Raw genomic sequence first — 19,268 nt, forward strand, 5'->3', positions numbered from 1 at the left:
GAACCAGCACACAAACTGGTTCTCTTTCAGCCGATCCTGTTCTTAGTTTTCACCCATGCTCTTGGCTGGGAATCTAGAGCCTTCCTTTACTGTGCAGCTGGTCCTTGCTTTGGTTCAGCATTTCCCCCCACCTCTTCAGGGCTTCACACCTGCATTACATTCTGCATTACAGCCCTCACTCCTCCATTCTCCCCACCCTATAAAACCTTTGGGTAAAATCTCACTGCAGATATCATCTGATAGGCTCAATATGGTCCCGCCATCATTGTTTGCCTGAGTGACCTTGAGATACGTATATTGAAAGTTATCTCAGTATATTTGAGACATTCTCTTTAGGGTTTTGTCCCAATGATAGAACCATGAATTTATGAATTGGGTAATATCGTTAGGGAAACTTGGCTTCATTTCATTGATTCAAATCACAGAATTTTAGTGGAAACAGTCCTTCATTTTGCAGATAAAAATGGACTGGACTAGTAATAACAATTATAATAATAATCATGACGGCAGTGACAACTGTTGGTGTTGATGTAATCTTTGCTATACGTATAGGGCCAGGCATTGTGCTTTACATATAGGAGCTCATTTAACCCTAACAAGGCCCTAACAGTATTAACCATGAAGCGCGGCATCTGGGTTCTAGTAACATTAAGATCGTGGAAATAGAAATGAGTCTTATTACAACAACTAGCCATAAAACCCCATTTGTTCTAGTGCACCCTCAGGAAATAATCCAAATCCAACAAAAATCCAAACTTTAGCCCAGATTAAAACTATTCCCTTCAACAGCATTAACTTTCTGCTACTTTTCACAGAATCACTATCTGTGAAAAATTCATGAATCGTCACAGCCTCTAACCTAGAGACATTTAGATGTTTTCATTCTTTTACATGTGACACTTCAGTGACATTTTGCCAGTTGTGGCAGGTCAGTAGCAACGTATGAACTGAAATTTCTGCCTGAAAATGGTTACTCAGATGGTCAGAAGGAAACCCAGAGAGCGAGTATAAGCACATTATATTGTTGATCAACAATTGTCAGTGATACTTATGTCACATTTTAGGAACTGAAAAGAAAGTAGGCAATAAGGGTCATCTCTGTCACATCAAATACATGTGAATACTTTTTAAATACTTTTGTGAATTTTTAAAACCTGTTAAGGGAAACGTGACGTTTGGCATTTATGACCTAGCTCATTTTCACCTACTGACACTTCTACTAACAGCAAACATAGTCTCTTTCGGCCATAGAATTGCTGGAATGTCCTGAGGAGAACCTTGTCTCTGTGATATGAGAAATATGATGCTGGCCTGGTAAATTGGTTTTATAATGTGATTGTTATGCAGATCAGACATGGTTGTTCTTGTCTTGGCCGTGACTGTACAAAATTTGAGGATTCTAGGACAAAGCCTTGTCAAACAAGGTCCTGACTGTTAACAGGTCTCCTGGGTATCAGGGAGCCTTGACCATCTGACCCCAGAATGCAGCCAGCAACGTACCCGGCCCACGGTGAATTAGAAGCCAGTCTCGCATGCGTTTGGGAGAAGGCAAGATAATCGTCCGAGTTTGATCACTTGTGCACAAGCTAACTTCAGAAGACCTGCCCCCGACTATAGCAACCGCAGCCTTCCGCAAGGAACTTCTTCAACTAGCCAATGTGGGTTTCTTCTTATGAGCACCTGTCTCCTTCAACTGATACTGCAACAGATAAAATAAAATCCAGCCTCACCCTAACTCAGTCAGCCTGCCTCCTAAGACTGTATTATTTCCCATGGAGCAGCCTGGACCCTAGTTCTTTAGTAACTAGGAGAAGTGGGGATGTGGACGCCAGCAGGCTAGAAGGTGGAAAGTGTGTACCTATATAATTCCTGGCTTCAGCACTTTTTTTTCTTACTATGGCTGTATCTAAAAGAACAGTCAGAGGGACTGTTTCTGAATTAATAGTTTGCGACTCAGAATTCCCTTTTTATATGTATCCATGGTACACAGCTCTTTGTACCAATGGGCCTAGAACCCAGTTTTCTGCCACTCTGCGGTCTTTCTGGTATAACAGCAGTGCTGGCTGCCCATTTGAACCCCCTGACAAGTAAAACAAAACATCATTTTGATTCAGTTGGACTGAGGTGGAGACCCAGCCCCTGGTATTTGTAATACCCCCAGGTGCTTCTGTTACCGAACCAAACTTGGGTCCGCTCAGCTGCGTGCAGTAAGTCCAATCTACCGATACCGGGTTGTGCTGAAGGAAAGTGCAGGGTTTGATTGCAAGGCCAAGCAAGGAGTATTAGCGGCTAATGCTCAAAAGACCTGAACTCCCCAGTGGATTTCAGGGAAAGGTTTTTAAAGACAGGGTGAGAGAGAAGGTTGCTGAGTGCTTGATCAGCTTGTGGACATACTTCTAGTTAGCTGGTGGTGAGGTAATCCGAAGTCAACATCAACCTTCTAGTTCCAACCAGTTTGGGGATCTACGTGCTTGTGGTCAGCATGCAGTTTAACTTCTTCCACCTGGTGGGCATTTCAGTATCTGCCCAAGAGCTCAAGGGTGTGGTTCAGGAGGAACTAAAGGTCCTTGACTTGAATGGCTAAGCTATTATTTTGTCTTGCTTGACTGTTTTCCTTTGTTTCTGCGTTTTCTCACTTTTCTGATTAAATTTGCTCTTTGGAATCTGGGGAAGGCCTTAGAGGCTCCAGTTTTCTGTAAGCAAGAGGCAAGCAGAGGACATGGGGTGGTCTCTCCCAGGAAGGTCCCATAGGGTTCTACTCAGTTGCACCTCTAGTATGCAACCAGAATTGAGAACCACAATTCCAACAGATTTTGTTAACATATGAGTCACAGCAGCTTAAGTTTAAATGTACCGTACATCAGCAAGTACAGTTGGTATCTTTAACAGGTAAAAGCCTGAGAGACGCGGCCAAAATGTTAATAATCGGTGGTATATGGGAAAAGGCTTTGCAAATTCTAAAGTGCTAAACAAATGAGGTATTTTTATTAATCACCAACAAATGTTTCCTAAGAATGTCTGTGCTGGGAGTTCTGAAGTTAGTAGCCTTGGTTTTCACCCTTATTAAGAGATTTTGGCCTAGTTGTTTACAATCGAATAGATGGTCATTTGTTTCCAGTAAATGTGTCCTATAGCAGTAATTGCAGTCACCTTGTAGGCCAGACAACCAGATACAGTATTACAGGCTGCAGGGCAGCCAGGGGGTTAATGATCAGCAACAATTATGACACAAGTTAAAAAGCCAGGTTGCCTACTGCAATTTTTAAGGGCTCTCACACAAAGAGAAGCTAAGAAACCAGGTAACCAAAGGTCACTTCTGAATGTCAAGTAGAGCTGGGGCTCCCTTTCAGGTGTCCTGGGTTAGATTAAGAAGACAGTCAAAACTCTTAAGATGATTCCCATGTAATAAATTTTGTTCTGTGACTGGCAACGATTACACAGGGCCAGTGTTGCCCCAACCAGCAAGGTGAAGGTCTGATGCACTCAGGTCAATAAAAGACAAGAAATTGCAGGAAAGCAACCCCTGCACATGTAGGCATGTCTTGTCGTTTGGAAGTATAACTGGAGCTGGTAACAAGGAGAGTTAATCTCTGTTGGGGCCTGAGGTCAGTGTTACCTGCATTTTACAGATAAACATACCCTCCCTTTGTGGGCTGTTTATTACACATATTTTCAAAGTTTTCTCCAACATTATTTCACATGAGCTCAGTGGTAATGTAGGCAGTATAGGTTTTGCCTCAGTTTGGGGATTGAAGACTTTGACACAAAGAGGTCATGAGCCTTGTCCACAGCAGTAAGGGTCAGAGGTGGGCCAGGAGCCCAGCAATCCCACTCTTCCCAAGGTACTGCCCCCGCTGGCCCTTCGGTGACTGGCCGGTGATTTAAGAGATTCACAGAAGGGCTCCTTAAAAAGAGCAAGGACTTCTGATATGTTAAAGCAAAGATTTGATTTGTGTACATATTATGAGTAAACTATTACATTGTAGTCATCATTAAATCCCACAGCTTGCCCTTCTCACTTTTCTTCCTGTAAACAGGTTAATCACCCATGCTTCTAAAAATTCCTCACCATTCCCTCATGCTTGATTCCCAGGATTTGTCTGAGGTCGCTAATTTAAATAATCTGAGAATTTGTGTTGGCGGTTTTGTTTTATCCTAGTGTTCCAATGTATCCTTGTTGACAATGTTTTCTGGCTCAAACCACTGCTCTATTTATGGTTTTGTAACAAAGAACAGAACACCACATTGAAACTGTTTCCCTCATTCTTTAGCCTATGTATTTTACTACTTTAGCCCTTCAGGTCAAAAGTTAAGCATTAAAGAAATGTTTATTGTGACCGAATAGCTCATTAAGTCCCCTTAAGGAAGTTCCCATCCCGTAGTCCTGGGTTAGTTACAGACATTACTTGTAGATAAATTCACTTTTAGCCTAGAAACCTTTTGAATAAGCAGAGATAAGAGTGGTAACGTAAAAGTAACTGCTAACTACTTGAATTTTTTGCTGGAGCTCTGTGATCCAGCCCACCTGAGCAAGCAGAGAAAGAAATGTGATGCTTTCCTTCAAGGCCAAGTGGCTCTAAGAAGTCTGCAATCCCGCTTTTTCCTTAGCAGTAGAGAGGCCTGAATTGTACCCCGAATTAAGATAGCTCTTTAGGACATTAGCCCGCCATCTTCTTGGTCTGCTGGCTTTCCAAAAAGTCTGTATTCTGGCCCTAACACTATCCCCTGACTTATTGGCCTGTCGTGCAGCAAGTTGTACGAGCTGGGACTCGGTAAGAGTTTGAGTTCCAAACCCCCAAATTTAGAGAAACTATTCTACCTCCCTTGTAAGCCCTCAGAGTTTTACAGGAGCCAAAGCTTCTGACAAGTCTTTTAGGTCCATTTTCCCCCCACCATTTCTTCTAGACCGCTAATCAGACTTCTGTTACCCCACTTCTGTCTGAGGAAATGGCCTCATCCCTGCCCTCCTGCACGTCCATACCTAACAAAAGATTATTCTTAGAGAACCCTGGACTCAGTTTAAGAGCTGACAATGGCACTGCTTGGAGAGCACCAGTTACGGCTTGTTTTGCCCTGACCACAGCAAACCAAGATGCTGAGATACCGAGATTTGAGGAAGAGTTATGTATTTGCGGCAGTCAAACGACGAGACAGAAAAACAGAACACAAATCTTCCCCGCAGAAGGCGAGGGGCGGGGGTATTTATGGGATGAGGAATGAAGCAGCAGGGTGGTCTGAGGCGTGGAGAGCATGGAGAGGTGGGGACAGGTGATTGGAAAAAGGTGCGGTAATCGACATTCTGCGCAGGCGTAACTAGGCTACGGGCCTCCACGTTCAAAAGGTCACTGAGCGACACTCGCGCATGCCCAGTTGGATGGTCGGTGGTCCTATCTCATCTTAATCTGCTCAGCTCGAAATAGGCGCAGCTGACTCTGAGTTCCTGGACAACAACTCGGGCAAACATCTTATTATTTAGGCTACGTGCAGCTTGGAGGACATGCAAATCTTAAAATGACCTTGATTAGTGAAGGCAGGTGAAATGGATTTAACCCACGGTTTCATCCCCAGATGCCTAGGTGTGGCCCTGAGGGTTGTGCATTGACCTTCACACCTATTACAGCAGCAAGAATGTGGATCAGGAGCCAGAGGGACCGAGGGCTGGTTTTCTGCTTTGAGATTCTCCAGGCAAGTTCCTCCTAGCATCTTGGTTCTTTGAGTGCCTCATTTCTCAGCCACAATGTAAGAATAAATGTAGTCTCAGCAACAGACTGGTTGTCTGCATGGATCAAGATATAGGTGAGGCGCCTAGAGTGTGTGCTTCCAAGTTATGCTCTAGCAGTAACCCTCTGCCTTAGTTAGGTCCCCACTGACCCTTCTGTCTCCTACCTTGTACTTTAATTTGAGCTGTTCTCTTTGTTGAAATATTCAACTATTTTGTTAAAGGTGGAATACCATAGCAATTTAGAGTGAAGCCCCTGGAGTCAGACTGCCAGCATTCCAATTCTGCTGTGTAGTTTTAGGCAATTTACTTAACCTCTCTGTGCCTCAGTGTCCTCATCTATAAAATGGGAATGATAAAAATAGTACCTACTTTTACATTATTGTTGAGGATTCTATAATAAATGTAAAGTGTTTAAGACAGTGACTGGTATAGAAATGTTCAGCAACTGTTACTTTTCTTAGTAATAATTCAATCTCTTAACTTCTTTCAACATCTCAAAATGTCTCAGCTTCTCCAAAAGCCTTTCCTAACTCGGCAACTTAGTTTTCATTGCATCTTCTGATCCCAGTAGATGTACCTTGAATAGCACAACCCTGCTATAGTTTGTTATACTATACTGCCTTATTTTCTTCTTAAGGCATTTAATCTCGACATGACTTTTATCCACTAGACTGTAAACTCTTTGGGGGCACAGAAAATCATATCTTCTACCTGCCTGCTCACCCCCATCCCCACACCCCTTCAAAATTTGAGTGTGATTTTTCTATTACCTGCCCTGCTGGGATGGGATTGAAGAGTTCCCCTGGCCCTTCCATCCAGTTTGCCTGTCTAGGCATAGGCTGGATCATTACTCACAATACTGGGCAGGTTTTAAAAGCAGCCTTATAATATCCAAGACTCATCTGGAACCTTGAAGCTAGAGAGTCAGTACAATGCTTTTCCCTCTTTCAATCTGACTCTTCATTTACTAACTTTTATTTTTTGAGGATGCATTTGTCATCTCACTAGGTTGTAAACTCCTTTGAGTACAGGGATCAATTCCTATAAATCTTTGTGCCTTCCTTCCTTCCACCATGCCTCCCAGGAGCTCAATAAAGTTTTGCAAATGCAGTGGGGTAATAATATTGTGTATCAAGGATGTGACTTTGTTCCTGGTAATCCCTTCTATCATCCAGCCCTCCCACATTCAGTAAAGACATTCATTGCCTGAGAGATAAGTCATTGTAACAGAAAAGCAGAAATCGAGAGTTCATTCTTAGCTCTTGAGTTTCAATAGTTTAAGCCATTTGGGATTCACAGCATAAAGTTTATGCCACAAACAAAAGATTTGGAAGAACACATAATTAGAGCCAGTTTCTCCTGGCTACTCTCAGGCTAGATAAAAATTCCATAGGCTGGGGAAGTGTAGAACAGGGAAGGAAAAGAGAATTACAAGACAGTGGGTTAGGGGCACTGCTCTGTGAGGGTCAAGACTAGTTGGGGGGGGCAGGGCGGAGAGAGACACACCAGGTGTGGCTGGCAGATGTAAGAGCATAAGCACTTGTGATTTACTGGGTAGAAACTCACCAAGTTTCCCTGAACCTAACATCGCTTGGGAGGAAAGTCTGTAAGGAGTATCTAGTCAGACAACCCTGAGCCAGCCTAACAGGCTTCCAAGCCTAGGAGTATAAAGTAACTGAGAGAGAATCTGACTCAGGAGGCCTAGCCGTGCGGAGACAGCAGCCTTCTAAGTGAAGCAGGAGATGAGAGATTCTGTCTCAGTGAATACCAGTGTGGACGGGTGCTCCTCTGACCTGTGTTAATACCTTGAGTTTTAGATGCACCCGTGGGGTTTATATGCAACCCTGGTAAGTGGAGGGAGAAATCTCCTTGGTAAAATGGGGACTCAAAATATAAATTAATTTTATTATGAAAATCAAAAGTTACATTTTTAAAATGCCTGAGTGTGTGAGCTGAAATTCTTACCAACTACACAAATAAAAAATACATTTAAAAATTTCCCTTCAGATAATCACTCCAGTTGGGCACTAGGTTAAAATTTGGAAGACACAGTAGCCTTCCTTGGTATAAATACGGGGAAAAGGGGGAGTGAAGGAGAGAGAGAGGAATGGAAAGGAAAGAAGTCCATGTATAAAAGATAGGGTACTGGAGTTGTTACGTCCTTTATTATTTTATTTAATGACTCAGTATATATTTGTTCAACATCCACTTTATGCCACTGTGCTAGGTGTGTAGTCTGCGGAAGCACGTGGGGTTTACAGGGGATGATTAATTCTTCATTTTTATTATTCAGTTTCTGCACTGCTGTTTCATGAGGATGAATTCATGTACCACTTGCATTTAAAAAGAAAAAAGAGACACGAAGAAGGGCAAACTGAAGGTGTAGTGTGAAGCAAGCAGTGTGGCTGGAATGCAAGGAGTACAGGATGAAGAGCAGTGCTAGGTGCTCCTTCATTGCCAGGCTCTGCCCGAACTTCAGCAGAGCAGAAGTAAGTTCAGTGTCATACACTCTGGATGCATAGAGCCCAGGGTGCAGGGTCATGTCTAGTATGGTAAGTAGTTTCCAGGGAACTGGGCATTTTGCATCCATCTCTAGGTGAAGCATGTGGATACTTAGGTGAGAACAGTGTAGTCCATGTCCACTTTCACTGCCTTTTAGGAACCAGTATCCAGCAATATCTACAATTTCACAGTGTTTCTTGTTTTTGGAATATTGGTGCTGGCCCAGACCCAGCTCGAATGCTCATCAGCCTTTCATCAGCTTCTCCTTTGGCAGTGAGTCAGTAGGCAATGACTCATTTTCCCTAGCAAATCAATGGTGTAAATGTGGGGGGAGGAGGTGGCCCTGGTCAGTCCTTGGAGCCCACTTAACTTCAAGTCCCACAGTCTCACCCTGTGTGTGTTTAATACTGACCACGAGAGCCACACGCTTTCATCATGTTGTACTTTTTTTTTCAGTTTTTTTTCTTAATTGGAGTATAGTTGCTTTACAATGCTGTGTTAGTTTCTGCTGTACAGCAAAGTGAATCAGCTATACATATACATATATCCCCTCTTTTTTGGATTTCCTTCCCATTTAGGTCACCTCAGAGCATTGAGTAGAGTTCCCTGTGCTGTACAGTTGGTTCTCATTAGTTATCTATTTTATACATAGTAGTGTATATATGTCAATCCGAATCTCCCAATGAATCCCACCCCCCCTTTCCCCTCTTGGTAACCATACTAAGAAAGTCAGAAAGAGAAAAACAAATATCGTATGTTAACGCATATATGTGGAATCTAGAAAACATCGTGTTGTACTTTTTAATGGAGACTTCATGTTTTGACGAGGTTACTCACTACCAAGTTTGGGCCAGGCTAGACCCTCAGCTTCAAGTCCATAGGATTTCCATAATGGAATGGACAATTCCTAGTTGTAGAAATGAAGGAATCTATGTTGTTTCTTGCACAGAGACAGACCTTTTTTTTTTTTTTGAGGAGAGCCGTTTCCATCACTGACCTCACCTACAAAGATTTGCTAATATCTTTTGTGTTACCATCATTTTTTCCATTTCTTTTTTGTTATAAAATTTTTAAAAATCAGTTTTAATTTTTTATCATGTACATCATACACATACATATCTAAAATTAAACTAAAAGTCTTATAATTTAAAACTTTGAACTTTGGGGCTATTTTTTCTTTTATTTACATGTTTGCAATTGAGATGCTTATTCTGCTTATGTCTTGATTGATCAATTTTAGACTTTATTTACTTCCTGTTATAGCAAGTGACAAGTATTTAACTCTGTGACTCCTATACATATCCCAGTGGTGTGCTGGAGCTTATTCTACCTGCTGATAGGAGCTGACTGTTAAATTTTCAGAAAATTTGCAAGTCAACCATTAAATGATTATTAGCTTGGAATTGGCCATGGTGGGAGTATTTATGCCATGGAAACCAGCAAATGTTATCAGGGCTATTTCCCCCCAGAAAACTAGTTGTTACACATTTCCCAGCATACCACTGTTCCTCCTGCATACTCTCACAATTGTAGATTAATCTAAAAGTCAGAAGTTTGATTTTAACAACTCTGGTAAATTTTGTTCTCTGCATAGCTCATTGGTATACCAAAATTATTGACTTCCTTATTTTACATGGAGTTAATAATTGCCTCATTGTGCTGACACCTTCTGAAGTTAACAGACAATCCACAAAAAGTAAGGCAACCAGTAATTATGTGCTTATGAAGTATTCTTGCCAAACAAATGAATCTGAATCTATTTAAGCTTCAACAGCTAAATACCAGTTTATGGGTAATACGAAGAATAGAAAGCAAATTAGATGACACAAGAAAGCAACCAACTAAATCTAGAATGTAGGATATTCTACAGGACCAACGACTCACTTTTCCTACTAACTCAATAGCATAAATGGAGCAGGGAGGTAGGAAACTACTATTATAGAAAAATCAGACTTAAAAGTCATAACCCCCTGTTTTCATGTATGGACCTTGTTTGGACCCAAACTCAAATCAAGGAAAAATTAAAAAGTATGCTTGAGACAATCAGGAAAATTTGCCCATAGACCAGGTATTAGATGACATTAGGAATTATTGTTGTCTTTGCCATGTATGATAATGGCATAGTAGTTATGGCTAAAAAGTGTCCTTATTGGTAATAGGTGAATAATGAAGTATTTGCAGGTGAAATCCTGCAAAGTTTGAGTAATTTTTTCTTTTAAAAAACCCTGGGAAAAATATAGGGGGACATGAAACAAAGTGATAAAATTTGGTAACTGTTGATTGAAGATGGATGATGGGTCTATGCAAGATTACTAGATTATTCTACTTAGGTGTAAAATTTTCATAATAAAAGAATGTAATTGCTTCATTCTAAATCTATTCAATAGTTTTCTTTGTGCTTACTAGCCTTGTAACTTTTTTCCAATGTACCACATCAGATTGGTTAAATATCAGCTAATGAATTAATACTGTTTTTGAAATCCTTAAACATAGTAGATAATCCATCAATGTCATTTCTTCAGGTTTTCCTCCCTGAGTCCCCTTTCTTCCTTTTCAATCGGAGAGCAGCACATTGGGCTTTCTGCATAGCTGTTGATCTGCACTGCCCTCCTCCATGACCCTGAACTGCCCACATCTGTTTTCCTATGTTGGATTCATTTTCTCCCTCTTTGTTGGATCTAGTCCCTCATTTTGCTGGAGCACCTGTTCCAGTAGCTTCCTAAGAAAAAATAAATGTGAAGTAAAACTTTTCAGTCCTTGAATGTTATTTGTTTTTTCCCCACATTTGATTTGGCCTCATACCTTCCCCCTCAAAATTTTGGAAGATTTTCTCCATTTACTTCTAGTCTCCAGTGTAGGTGTTAAGAAGCTCAATGCTAATTTGATTTCCATTTTCCCCCCTTTTATGAAAATTACAAAATTTCTCAGCATATGCTATAGGTTGATCTCTATTTTTGATTGTGCCAGGCCCTTATGAAACATGTGTCTGATAGTGTCTGATTTTTCTGGTTTGTTATGTCGTCTTACATTTTCTCTGGGCTGTTTTTCCATGACTCTCACTCACAGGATATTAGACCTATCAATCCCAATTTAAGGATTTCATTTGGAAAAACGCTGTGTGGAAGGAAACAAGAAGGAAGTCAGGGAAGGTTGAACGAGCTGCCAGACCAGGATGCTAATCTGACCCAGGTGAAGAGAGCAAGAGAAGGTTGGGTGGAAGTGTCCTTGACACTCCTGAAACTTACGGTTCAACAAAGCCGCCAGGGAATCCTTGAGCCATAGCCAGCTGACAGAGGAGTCCCCTTGTCTTAGGAACGGGCTGACCGTATTATTTCTGCTGCACTCAATCACTGGTCATATTCTAAACCTGGGCACAGACTCAGCTCAAGTGCAGTGATGGATTTCAAAGCGATGCACCTGGGGCCCTGGTCAATTACCTTTCCTGGAGGTCTGGGGTGCTAACATCATGGCCACTATTGTAAAGCAGGTTTTATTATCATTATGTTGAGTGTGTTAAGTCTATGTACTGTGCCTAGAACAGGGGTAGGCACATCACAAGTGCTCAGAAAGCCTTAGCTGTTTTTACTGAGTGCCAAAGAGCAGGCTGCAAATGTGTGTGATTAGCCAAAGAATAGTTATAAACTTTATACTCTAAATTTTGGAATCTATTTACTTTAAGCACTATTCTAATAGTCTTGGTTAACTTGAGTACAAGCCAAAGCCACTTAGAAATGGCAGAGTAGAAAGAGATTGGAAGCTTTTTGGTATTATAACAACCAGAAAGATGGGTAAAGTGTGTTTGACAGCAGGGAAAGGGACAGAAAAACAGTAAGAGCAAACACAACAAAAGTGCATACTTTCAGGGTTTTTGACATCAGGGAACTTAGCTCCAGCAACTTCAATAGGCATAGGTGCTTCTTGGCATTTCATAAATGAAATAACCAATGTTCATAATAATGACTCTAATATCAAGAAAATGTTTTACCAGCACTTTGAGGAAGCAGGAAAGTGTTTTAGAATGATGTCCATCCAGAATAGTAAAACTGCAGAGGAGCTTCTTAGAGTAAATCCTCCAGGTTTCTGGACAGCCAATAGTTTTATTGATCTAATTAAACATGTGGCTTTTTTGTTTTCCTGTGCATAACTGCATATCATTTCTCGCTATCACCTGATAATGAGCAATCCTTACTCTTCTCATTTTACGACCTGATTTTATGTTGACATCTCCACACCTTTCGTGGCATTAGTCATCACTGCCTGCCTAGGTTCACTTGCTCCCTAAGCAAACATGAAATCTCTATGATAAATCATAAAGAGAAGAACTTCCAAGTCATTTCAGTTGAGCTCCTGAGATGGGTTTGGCCATCCCATGACTGTCACTAAGAGGATTCTCACTCCAGTGGCACACAAGCCCCAGACACTTTGGACACTGTCTGTGCCTGCTTCCTCGACAGCATGTTCCTGTTCTTGCATATGAACCACTGACACTCACAGTGCTTCCACAAACATTGGGCTAACAACAAAATTACTGGCCTGGGACATGACATCAACACCTTTGGAGAATAACTAAAGAACTTGATAGTTCATCTTCTAAACTCTCAGGAATGCCACCATCAGAGCCTAAGAAGCGGCTGTCTAGAGCAACAGACTTCCATTGTGAAATTGGGACGCTCACAGCAGGCACAGTGGGTCAGCAGCTGCCACATGAGTGAGACACAGAATGACAGAGAGGGAGAGAGAGCAGAGAGATACATATACAGGCAGAGACAAAGAGAGACAACATGCCAGTGTGCACACAGGGTCGTCCTGTTTAGTCCAGGCTGCTACAACAAAAATACCATAGACTGGAAGGTTTAAACACATTTATTTCTCACATTTCTTAGTCTGGGAAGTCCAAGATCAAAGGCATAGGCAGATTCAGTGTCTGGTGAGGGCCCATTTCCTGGGCCCATAGACAACGCATTTCCCATAGACAGCCGTCTTCTCATTGTGTCCTCACATGGAGGAAGGGGCAAGGGAGCTCTTTGGGGCCTCCTTATAAAAGCACTGATCTCATTCATGAATGCTCTGCCCTCATGACCTAATCACCCCCCCAAGACCCCCCACCTCCAAATACCATCATATTGGGGTTTGGATTTCAACATATGATTTGAGAGGGGAACATAAATACTCAGTCTATAGCATATCCAAAACCTTTTTCAGAGTTAAAAGCAGAATCTGCCTCATTTTTCTACTGATTTGTAAGCTCCTCGGGGGCAGAGCCGGGTTTGCTTGCAACTACACTAAGCAAAAATTTATGAGGAGGGAAACAGTCATGATAAGCAGGCAGTCCTTAATTCATATTTTAAAACAAAGAACAAAGGACAGTAATGTCCTAAAAGAAATGTTCCTGACATTGCTACAAGGATTAAAATAGCTGTTAATTTTGCATAGGTTTAATTTTCCCCAGTTCCTGGATGTTACCTCCTTTTAAGTCATCTGGTTTTTTTGGCCTAAGGGCTCAAAAGGCTGTATTAGATTCCATACATACTAATGGACAGCCAGTTGTTTTAACTGTACTGAATTAATTATCCCTTCTTTATCTTCTATTATCATGCACAGCCTTCTAAAGTCATCTATTTTTCTACCAGTAGTATTTCCCGTTCCCTTTTATTCTAGATGGCATCAGCACATTTTGAAATATACAGATCTAGAGGTAAAACAACTGAAATGTACAAGGAAAAGCAGACAGTAGCCTAGTATTTCAGATTGTTATTTTTTTGTCTTATTTTTTTTCTATTCCATATTTTCTTTTCTCGTTTTTATATTTTTTTAAGACATGAAATAAAACGTGCTGCAGCTCAGGAATGAGTAAATTCAAGACAACAGTTGAGTAACAATCTTTAGAATCTAATATTTATCTGAATTTAAAACTGTAAATTATTTTGTTTTTCCCCAAAATAAATTGGTCAGATATGAAAAAAAAAAGGATTATGAAGCATTCTAACTTTTGATTTGAGTATGAACATGTTGGCTAATTTGTATTTTTATCTGCCAATCTAGATGCAATCACACTTTTAAAAGCAGATTCCTGTAATTTGCTTTTCTATAAAATGTCGCCAATGCATTGAATACTTTGAAAACAGTCTTTGTAAATCAATCTGCACTTACTAGATTTGTTTAAAGGATAGCATTAGAATTCCATGCCAAGATTTAATTTGGTTTTAAAATAACTCCCGGGCTTCCCTGGTGGCGCAGTTGTTGAGAGTCCGCCTGCCGATGCAGGGGACATGGGTTCATGCCCCGGTCCAGGAAGCTCCCACATGCCACAGAGCGGCTGGGCCCGTGAGCCATGGCTGCTGAGCCTGCGTGTCTGGAGCCTGTGCTCCGCAACGGGAGAGGCCACAACAGTGAGAGGCCCGCGAACCGCAAAAAATAAATAAATAAATAAAATAACTCCCCACATGCAGAACATTTCCAAGGGCAGAGAGGCTAGTTCCCAATTATTTTCATGCCGGCAGTGCTAAATGTGTTTAATGACTCACCTACAAGCTGTGGGTTCTCTGAAGACCTCCACATTCAGTGGAACACACACTTTTTACCTTAGGCTATTTTACTGAAAAAAGAGGGAAATGGAGAATCATAGCCAAATGATAAGTGAAAGTTCTTACTTTGTTCTTGTCAATGGTATTACAGATTTGATCAACACGTTGACTGGCTTTTTGATTCAGACCTTGCAGACGCAAGCATGTCTTAAATTCACACAGTGTTTGCAGACCGGATGGATATTGCATTTTAAGTTTTCTGTACCACACACAGGTCTCTAGCAGGAGGTGCTGTCTCACCACCAGCTATAGATTCGCTATTCCCCAACATGATTCACAGTCTACAGGTTTTCTCCCGCTGTTTTCATGTAAGGTCTTTCTGGATTTAGTCCCTCACTCTTCACTAAAACTTGAGGTTAACATATGCACTTAGAAACTACGCTAAACCTCTTACGGCTATAGGCTAAGTAGAATAGAAAGCCAGTGAGATTAATTTACCTGTACAATTTTAAGACCAAGGTCACTTACTAGCTGATGGGATTGTTGCTTACTGCCATTCAGAGAGTTTTCTGTAAAGGACAGAGACAGTATTTTAGAGGGTAACCCTTGCCATACTGTTAGCCATAAGTTACGCCTACATTATTGAGTGGTACAGTGGGGTTTAATGGAAGGAACTTAGAGTTGCAATCAGAAAGTCTGGGTTCTAGTCTTTGTTTACCACTTATTAATAACTACATTGAACGATTACTTCAGTTAAGTCTCAGTTTCCCATCTGTAAAATAGTATTAAGAGTATCTGCCTTCTCACATCTGAATATTGTGAAGATAAATTTAGATGAAGAACATTGTTTTAAGCCATGGAAAAATTAAACATTCTGAGTATTGTTAAAGGAATTCTATGTACGAGAGGGAAACAGGCAGAGGTAACTAGATAATAAGTAGTTAGAAGAGTTGTAGATGTAGTAGGCTGTAAAGTGTGGACCGCACGTAAAGGAAGATATGGGGCTGTGTCTTCCGGCACTGTACCTGTCACTGCCCGCACCCACCCGCCCCACCCCCGCTTTCTGTTCTTGTCTTTTGTCTCTCAAACCTGCATCTAGCCATACCCTCTGCCTGCTGGTTTTATCCCACTCTAGTTCCTGAGCTTATCTGGTCCCAGCCAAGCCCAAATTGCCAATGGACTTCAGAGCTGATCCAATGGGCCTAAGAACTGTATCCATGGTCTAATAATGGAAATGAATTGCCCCGTGTTGTCCCCAAGCCATCTTGCTACCAACCATACTTAGGAGCAACAGAATTATATTATTTCCTCCTGGAGTCATCTGGTCCCAACATGGCTCTCCTCCCCTAAACTTACTCCATTTTTCCCCCCCGATTCCCATGTTGACTCAGTTCATAAGTCTAGTTACTACTTTAGTCCCCATTCCTTAGTCCTAGCTGATTACCTATTTAAAACCCCAGATCCTCAAAGAACTGGAGACACTGGGGCCTAAATGAACTGCCTTGACAGGAATCGGAGAGGTTATGATTAATTTTCTGTCAAACATACCAATATAGACTTTCAATAGAAAATTTCTATTTCATAACTAGATTTAAATGAAGTGTTCAATCAGGTCATAGAAATTTAGAACTTATTCATTTGGAAGTATTACTTGAAACCATTAGAGTACATGAGATTTCTTATGCAGAGTAAAAAGAGAGAAGATGAGATAATGAGGACTCAGCCCTTGGGAATATTCAGTTAGGAAATATGAGGAATATCCTGTAAAAATCTTCAAAAACCATTCTCTGAGGAAGTCCCCCTTCAGACTCTTTCTAAATGTCTGCCAGAAGAATGCTCAGAGGCATTGACTTCTTATCGCCATTAATATTCATTAATCACCAATTTTTAGATTAAAGGAAGAATGGATACTGATGTTGGCAGAGGAAGATAATGAAAGTTTTTAAGGGGCCAAGAAAATCCCTTGTGGAAGGAAAACTTTGTATAGATCAACAATGCAAGGCCCTGAGATCCAGAAACTGTTTGATCATATAAATTATGCTTTAAAAAAAACTGCATAATGATTACTTGAAATAAAGAGAATTCTTACACTGGATACAATATTTATATCTCAAAATCAGAAATCTTGCTATATAAAATATTAACTAGTCATAAGATAATGGGAAAAAAGATTCATTTTTAATAGGCCATAGAGTACATCTAATTAATTACAAAAAATATAACTATAATATACTAGATATATTTGAAGAAAAATTTTAAATAATAATATAGGTCACTAATGAAGCCCTGAACATATAGAAAGGCATATTTTGGTCTTGGGTAGAAAGACTTATACATATATACATATATATGCAATTCTCCCTAACCACAAACCCAACAAAGTACAAATAAAACTTGAGGGGTAGGTGCTGAATTGAAACCTAATTCTAAGTTTGAATAAGAATTATACACGCAGCTTCCGGGAAGATGGCGGAAGAGTAAGACGCGGAGATCACCTTCCTCCCCACAGATACACCAGAAATACATCTACACGTGGAACAACTCCTACAGAACACCGACTGAAGGCTGGCAGAAGACCTCAGACCTCCCAAAAGGCAAGAAACTCCCCACGTACCTGGTTAGGGCAAAAGAAGAAAAGAATAAACAGAGACAAAAGGATAGGGACGGGACCTGCACCAGTGGGAGGGAGCTGTGAAGGAGGAAAGGTTTCCAAATACTAGGAAGCCCCTTCGCGGGCGGAGACTGCGGGTGGCGGAAGGGGAAAGCTACGGAGCACCGGAGGAGAGCACAGCAACAGGGGTGCGGAGGGCAAAGCAGAGAGATTTCCGCACATAGGATCAGGGCCGACCGGCACTCACCAGTCCGAGAGGCTTGTCTGCTCACCCACCGGGGCAGGCGGGGCCTGGAGTTCAGGCTCTGGCTTCGGTCCGAGCGCCGGGCGAGGACTGGGGTTGGCGGCATGAACACAGCCTGCAGGGAGTTAGTGCGCCACGACTAGCCGGGAGGGAGTCCAGGAAAGTCTGGACCTGCCGAAGAGGCAAGAGACTTTTTCTTCCCTCTTTGTTTCCTGGTGCGCGAGGAGAGGGGATTAAGAGCCCTTCTTAAAGGAGCTCCAGAGACGGGTGCGAGCCGCGGCTAAAAGCGCGGACCCCAGAGACGGGCGGGAGACGCTAAGGCTGCTGCTGCCGCCCCCAACAAGCCTGTGTGCGAGCACAGGTCACTATCCACACCCCTCTTCCGGGGAACCTGTGCAGCCCGCCACTGCCAGGTTCCCAGGATCCAGGGACAACTCCCCCGGGAGAACGCACGGCACGCCTCAGGCTGGTGCAACGTCACGCCGGCCTCTGCCGCCGCACGCTGGCCCCGCCCTCCGTGCCCCCCCCCCCCCCCCCCCCCCCCGCCCCGCCTGAGTGAGCCAGAGCACCCGAATCAGCGGCTCTTTTAACCCCGTCCTGTCTGAGCGAAGAACAGACGCCCTCCGGCGACCTACACGCAGAGGCTGGGTCAAATCCAAAGCTGAGCCCCTGGGAGCTGTGAGAACAAAGAAGAGAAAGGGAAATCTCTCCCAGCAGCCTCAGAAGCAGCGAATTAAAGCTCCACAATCAACTTGATGTACCCTGCACCTGTGGAATACATGAATAGACAACGAATCATCCTGAATTAAGGAGGTGGACTTTGAGAGCAAGATTTATGATTTTTCCCCCTTTTCCTCATTTTGCGACGGTGTATGTGTATGCTTCTGTGTGAGATTTTGTCTGTATGGCTTTGCTTCCACCATTTGTCCTAGGGTTCTATCTGTCCGTTTTTTGTTTGTTTAAAATTTTTTTCCCTTAATTATTTTTTTATTTTAATAACTTTATTATATTTTATCTTACTTTATTTTATTTTACTTTATCTTCTTTCTTTCTTTTTCTCCTTCCTTCCCTCCCTCCTTCCTTCCTTCCTCCCTCCCTCCCTCCTTTCTTTTTCTTTCTTTCTTTCTTTCTACTTCTACTAATTCTTTCTTTCTACTTTTTCTCCCTTTTATTCTGAGCCGTGTGGATGAAAGGATCTTGGTGCTTCAGCCAGGAGTCAGTGCTGTGCCTCTGAGGTGGGAGAGCCAACTTCAGGACACTGGTCCACAAGAGACCCCCCAGATTCACATAATATCAAATGGCAAATATCTCCCAGAGATCTCCATCTCAACACCAGCACCCAGCTTCACTCAACAACCAGCAAGCTACAGTGCTGGACATCCTATGCCAAACAACTAACCCACCCATTAGCAGAGAGGCTTCCTAAAATCATAATAAGTCCACAGACATCCGAAAACACACCGCCAGACGTGGACCTGCCCACCAGAACGACAAGATCCAGCCTTATCCACCAGAACACAGGCACTACCCCCGTCCACCAGGAAGCCTATACAACCCACTGAAACAACCTTAGCCACTGGGGACAGACACCAAAAACAACGGGAACTACGAACCTGCAGCCTGCTAAAAGCAGACCCCAAACACAGTAAGATAAGCAAAATGAGA

At 42.1% G+C, this 19,268-nt stretch overlaps 1 protein-coding gene across 1 annotated transcript in view; it reads right to left on the bottom strand.

The window, feature by feature from the left end:
* GUCA1C (guanylate cyclase activator 1C) overlaps window positions 1-15,079 on the bottom strand; it is a 33,062-nt gene extending 17,983 nt beyond the window's left edge. Inside the window, 2 exon segments of the mRNA XM_089909892.1 lie at window positions 14,875-15,028; window positions 15,030-15,079. Coding sequence (XP_089766018.1) covers window positions 14,875-15,028; window positions 15,030-15,079 — 204 coding nt within the window.
* Window positions 15,080-19,268: the final 4,189 nt, after the last annotated feature.

The sequence above is a fragment of the Delphinapterus leucas genome, chromosome 4 (genome assembly GCF_059928025.1).
Source record: "Delphinapterus leucas isolate spDelLeu-1000000601 "Yukka" chromosome 4, BTC_Dleu_Yukka2, whole genome shotgun sequence".
In the NCBI taxonomy this organism is placed as follows: domain Eukaryota; kingdom Metazoa; phylum Chordata; class Mammalia; order Artiodactyla; family Monodontidae; genus Delphinapterus; species Delphinapterus leucas.